The 6,076-nt window shown below is 32.2% G+C and overlaps 1 protein-coding gene across 6 annotated transcripts in view; it reads right to left on the bottom strand.

Annotated features, from left to right (window-relative positions):
* LOC117179438 (E3 SUMO-protein ligase PIAS3) overlaps window positions 1–6,076 on the bottom strand; it is a 191,210-nt gene that overhangs the window by 58,438 nt on the left and 126,696 nt on the right. For all 6 annotated transcript variants that reach the window (XM_033371233.1, XM_033371234.1, XM_033371232.1 and 3 more), the window contains one exon: window positions 2,528–2,824. In XM_033371233.1, coding sequence (XP_033227124.1) covers window positions 2,528–2,824 — 297 coding nt within the window. The remainder of the gene's footprint in view (window positions 1–2,527; window positions 2,825–6,076) is intronic.

Here is a 6,076-nt window from a genome sequence, read left to right as displayed (position 1 = left end):
TGTAACCATATTCAGCAGAAACCCTTGGTACAGGGACCCTCTATCCGCAACCCGAGGACGCGATCGGTGGCTTTGTCATAGGCCCTTCGGTTTGATTCTAGAGGAATCAAAACCGAACCGAATGGTTCCCATACCGGGAATCGAACTTCCAAAATAGCGGACAAAATGCAAAAATGTTCTAAAAACTGGTTTTTTCCATAATCTTTGTTCTTCGCAAAAACTTTAAAGTTAAAAAAAAAGATCCACAAACTAAAAATGTCTTGAAATTAACCATAGAGCACTATTTAAAAATTTTGATTTTTCAAAAAATCAAAAATTTGCAAAAAAATTTTTTTTTTAATCTGAAAAAATCAAGAATATTCTTTGACGAATTCTAAGACATTTTTATTTTTGGAAAATTTGTATTAGAGCCTACAGATTTTGGGAATAAACAAAAGTGCTTATGGTAATAACCCCATGTGAATAGTAATAATTTTATTGATTAAATAAGTCTCTGATAGGCAGGTGCGTTTAAATAATAGATTATTGAGCATACCTTTTTCTGTGAAATTCTTAGTGGGTCAGTGTTACACAATAAAAATAAAGGTCATTGATCTCGTCAAGAATGAACGTATTCTTTCTCCCAGAAGAATATCTTAATGAATAACAGTTATTTGTGTAGTAATATTAAACTTTTTATCATAAAAAAATAAATAAACATTGCGTGATTTAGAGGAAGAATTATAATTATCAGGAAAATCAAAAACTCAAAAATAAAATAAATGAATTAGTCACATAGACTTAGAAATAATAGTAAAAAGATTTCCTTGTTCTCGTCTTAAGCAGATTCATAAGTGAAATAAAGTCTAGGTGTACGAACCAGAGATTTTATCTTGATCCAATATTTTCCAAAGAAACTTATAATTGTTAAGTTAGTAAGATCACAGGGATTAAAACGTAAATAGCATAGCAGGGTTTTCTTTGAATAAACTTTGTTATTTTGAATCTGAAATTTTATAACTTACTCCATAGACCCCTTTAGAATCATCATGCGCATGTGTAGAAATTAAGTAAATTAATTCTAAGGCTAAATATCTCTTGTTTAGTTAACCCTGCAAAAGCTGGAGGTTACAACATATCCAATTTTTTTAAGAATTTCAAAATGTAATTCGCTCTATCAAAAAAATTGAAAGAAAAAAATATATATATGAAATTGTCTGGGATCAGTTTTGAATCTATTATAATGTTTTAATTTGAAAGATGACTTTAAACCGTTTAGTTTATTTTGCGGTTAAATATTAATAATTATTAACCATTTAATTAAATATAAACATAAACTCATAGGTAAAACGCCTGCTTAAAATGCCGGATAGGACCCGGATAAAACCCTGATAAGAGTCGGGATCTATCCGGACCTATCGGGAATGAACTACGTTTTTTGTATCCAGGTTGTATCCCTGTCTTTCCGTGACTACCATGGGACGCTATGATGTATATTTATCCGGTTTTTATTCGGTCCTACCTGGGATCCATCTGGTATACAATTTCATATCCAGCTTTATCCGGGACCTATACGGCACGTTTGCAAATTTTATCCGGGTCTTATTAGGTGCTAGTTGGGATCGAATTGGCATACAATTTCGTGTCCCAGCCTATCCGGAACCACTAAGGGGCGCTTGGAAATTCTACCCCGTTCTAGCCGGGATCTATTTGGAAAATTTGCTACACAATTTAGAAGTTAAATTAGCAGCAGACGAATTAAAAAAAAATAAAACTATTGAATTTTCAACTATACTACGGTAAATTCCATGATGCTAGATAGATAGTGTCATCGCAAGTGACATATTGCTGGAATCACAGAAAACGCAGATTCCGAATATAATATTTTTAATTTTTTCATTGCAAAATTATAAAATTTTTATGTTATTTATTTTATTCCTAATTAGGACAAAAGGGACACCTCATTGACAAGGTTCTACACATCGCTCTCGCTCAATCAGCGACATGAGGGTAAAACGACTGGAGAGGGTAAGTCGAGCAGGTAGACCGCGAACAAATGAAGACTTCCCACGGCAGGACGTTTTGGCAGATCGGTTCCTCTAGGAGACAGGCCAGGTCTGGAACAAGTGCACGCACTCACAAACATTTGATAAGAGTAAATCTTCGCAACGAGCCAGACTGACGATTGAAGTACCCAGTACATGGTAACAATGGTTATACAGTTTTTCTGTGAATCCACGACTTGCATACATTAAAAATCGGACCAAATAAATGCAGTAATATTCGATTGAGCAAAGCGATCAAATATTGTGATGTAGTACACGTTTTACAAACCCTGTGAGCCGTATGAGCTTTTTTCGGTCCGCGATCTTCCTTAACACAAGTCAGATTGATAGATCTTGTGACTCTTGGCTGGCCAAGAATCGATTTTATAGCTGAATTGCACAGTTAACCGTTTATACGCTTGGCCACGTGGTCGATTGCTATTTTTTAAATTTGCAAATGATTTATATGGCATGCCCGAACAATAATATAGTATAATTCATACCTGTACTATGTAATCCATTTTACTACCCTGGCGACAATCGCGTGAACTAGCTATATCAGTTGATTGTTGCGGAGTTAAGTGAAACATAAATGAATTTTCCTGCATCCTCATCGCCCCTTGTGGCGTCAAACTAGAAGGCTTCAATAATTCTCCAAGAAGATCAAAGAACGGCAATTTCTTAAACTTTACATCTGGATGTACAGGATATTGGTTTGGTTGCTGCATTTGTAAAGATGATTGTATTGGTAATACTTTTGGTGGATATGGATATGGATACACTGATCCTGTTGTGCGTTGCTGCAATACAATATATTCATTTGTTAATGGAACGAAATACGAATATCAAAAACCGTCCTGATGATAGTAATATTTTATAGAAAAAGTATTGTTGCTTATAAAAACAAACCTGAAGTATGTAAACATGTTTTATTTAAAACCTTGTTTTTATATCTTAAAAATGCGTTAGAAGTGCGCTGCTGCAGTACAATCTATAACTTTCTTTATTGAACGAAATACGAATAATATTAAAAACCGTCATGATAATAGTAATATTCTATAGAAAAAGTAATTTTGTTTATGAAAACAAACCTGATATATGTAAAAATTGTTTATATAACACCTTGTTTTTATCACATTTTTTTCTATCGCTCCTTATCAATTAAAAAATAAGTATTTCAACCAATAAAAAATGTATTCCTCCAAATTGAATAATGGTATGTGGTAAGAGATTATCATTGAAATTTCTACTCGCGAAGTTACTATTAGCATAAACTGCAAAGTGTGTAATTACTTACTACCAGGGTCCATTATTTTTATTTATTATATTCAGTTCACCTTTTTCATATTGCATTCTGTTTTTCTTTGAATTAAAAGTGAAGAATTCATAGCTAAATTTGATTATAATGATAGACAATTATTTGAAAGAAATGATTATAGCAAAAAAATAATCATTTTACTTTGCACAAACAATTTAACTAGTAATTAAAGAAAGGAAATAAGTTTTTTTTATTGATGTTATTTTTTTATTGATTCAAAAATATACATACAATTAAATATATTTATGTATAATAACTGATGTTGATGACTTTATATATGAAGTAAAATATGAAAAGAAGAAGAGGACTTGTTCGTACATCTTCTTAAAAAGAAGAATTAATATCGTTTCTTTGTTCATTTTTTATTCTTGGAGATTTTATTCTTGGACGATTGCTTAGAATTTATTAATCTACGAAATGCGTGCACTGTCGGCATCGGTAACAAAAATAGTTAAACGAAACAGAATCTAGATTTTAAGTCAATTAAACAATTTTGTAAGAAAAATAAATCATTTCGAAAGATATGTAGAATGTTCAGAAGTTTTGAAAAGATGTAAACATAATGTAAAGTTTAGAAAAATGTTAGAGAAGCTTTTTAAGAATTTTGAAAGAAAACAAACATTTTTTTATGATTCCTCTGGAAATGTCTAAAAATTTCGAAAAAAATTTCGAAGGTTTTAAAGGTAGTTGAAAAGTCTAAACACAATTTCAATTTTTTCTTGAATTGATTATGAAAGATATAATTGCCCAAAGAATAATATTTTTATTCACGCAAAAAATATAGCGCAAGGAAGTACTAACGATTCAGCAACACTATTTGCCTTGCTGATAAAGACGCTTGTCAAATCCACGTATGTAGACTAGAGTGGGCCGTAAAATAGTTAGAGTTTCGTGCGATCAATTTCTGTTCGTAAAAAATTATCAGTTCTTGATGAGATGAAATTGTTATTAAATTTGTTTTCAAATCGTTGAAAATCTTTTCTCTCCTCAGACGTTTTTAAAATGGAACAAATTAATCCATATACTCACCAACTGCATGCAATGTTTATAATTGAATTCAAACCCAAATGAGTCTCTTTAACTATATTTTTCAAATGAATCTATTTATCGCACTTTTGAAATTGTAAATTATCGTCGAGTACACGTAATGCAACAATGCATCTTCCAAGTGCTTTTTTTGACGATGAAGTAACTTTTAGCTTTTTAGCTTCAGCCATAGCCACTGAACTTTTTAAACATTTATCCAAAACTTTATTTTTTATCATTTTTTTATATTTTTTAGTTGGCCGGATATTTTTTGTAGTCTTATTTCGCACAATCTTTTTTTCTGTCAAGACACAGCCTCACACAGCCTCTACAATCAGCTGAGTGCACAGTTGCCACGTTCATTGCTTAACTAGTATGCGATGTATGCTTATATTATAGGTTGCATATATTATAAAGTTCCAGAACTTTTCAAACGCGTATTAACATATTCTTTCAAAGTGACAACAACCTTTTCTTTATTATCCTTCTAAACTAAGAAACTACGTTTAGCAAATTTTGTGATATCTTGCAATCTAAAATTGAGATATCAATTGGAAAGTTGTATATAAACATTTGCACGAGAAAGTAAGGCGGGTTGAAGTCGCACAGGCACAGGCGCAACCGAGAATTTTACACCGGGGGTGGAATGTGAATGCGATATCCGCACTCCAAATCCTGTACCTGGGCCGATTCAAACTTCACCGCCGGGATTCGTCGCAGCACAGTTATCACCATCTCTTAGGCATAAGTCTCGAAATCTTCTTTCATCCTCCATGACACTCCTTGTCTTTTGTCGTTCGAGCCTTGTGTGATAAACTTGTTTTACTGTTGCCGTTTTCTAGATGTATTCACCACAGAGTGGTATTGTAATATAATTGTATAAATGTTAAAATATATTTTTTATTTACTTTTTTTAAATGTTTCAAATAACGTTTGTTCTCCAAATGACATCGGTAGATGCGGAGATAAATTATAACGGTTTGTTCGCTCCATGGCGGATTTTCTTCGACAAGCTTAGCTCAGCCCACTAGAAATTCAGTTTAACTTTCTATATTATTGTAATTTAATATTTGAATAACTTAAATTTTTTTTATTATTATTCGAACCTTTAAACTGTGACAACTTATTTCCTTTTTTCTGTTTAAGGAGCTCCAAATTATGTAATCACCAGAATGAAACTTTACACTTGATTTTTTTTGCAACGTAAAACCAATTATTCTGTTTATTTTACAGATCTTTCAGATCTGTCTTTCTTAATTATGATTTTCAGGGACTCCCGACATTCACCAGAGATAATGGGCTAGGCCTTTGTAAAAATATTTTCTTAGATTTAAAAAAAATGTTAACTCGTTTACCACCGTAACTTGGCTTTCAGAGCGGCAAAATGACGTTAGACTAGTGCCCTTAAAAAGTCGATTAAAAGTCCGGCGGAAATTAATTTCAACTTCTTTTTTTTTAGTTTTATCTTTTAAATGAAATGAAGAAACAAGAATGGGGTCGCCTATAAATCATGCGATCGGTTCTTCGATAAACTCCAACCCTCACTCGCCCTAAGTATCTGTCGGTGATCTTTTCGCTGAACCCCCTAACCCCTCTATTATCACTAGACTTTTTTCAAACTGACGAAAATGTATAAATTTATGTAACTTGACAAGCAACATTGAAAAGAATTATTTCAGACTGTTAACTGAGGATTCTATACATTTGA

This window comes from Belonocnema kinseyi, chromosome 9, assembly GCF_010883055.1.
Source record: "Belonocnema kinseyi isolate 2016_QV_RU_SX_M_011 chromosome 9, B_treatae_v1, whole genome shotgun sequence".
Taxonomy (NCBI): Eukaryota; Metazoa; Arthropoda; class Insecta; order Hymenoptera; family Cynipidae; genus Belonocnema; species Belonocnema kinseyi.
This window is presented reverse-complemented; position numbering and strand designations above follow the sequence as displayed.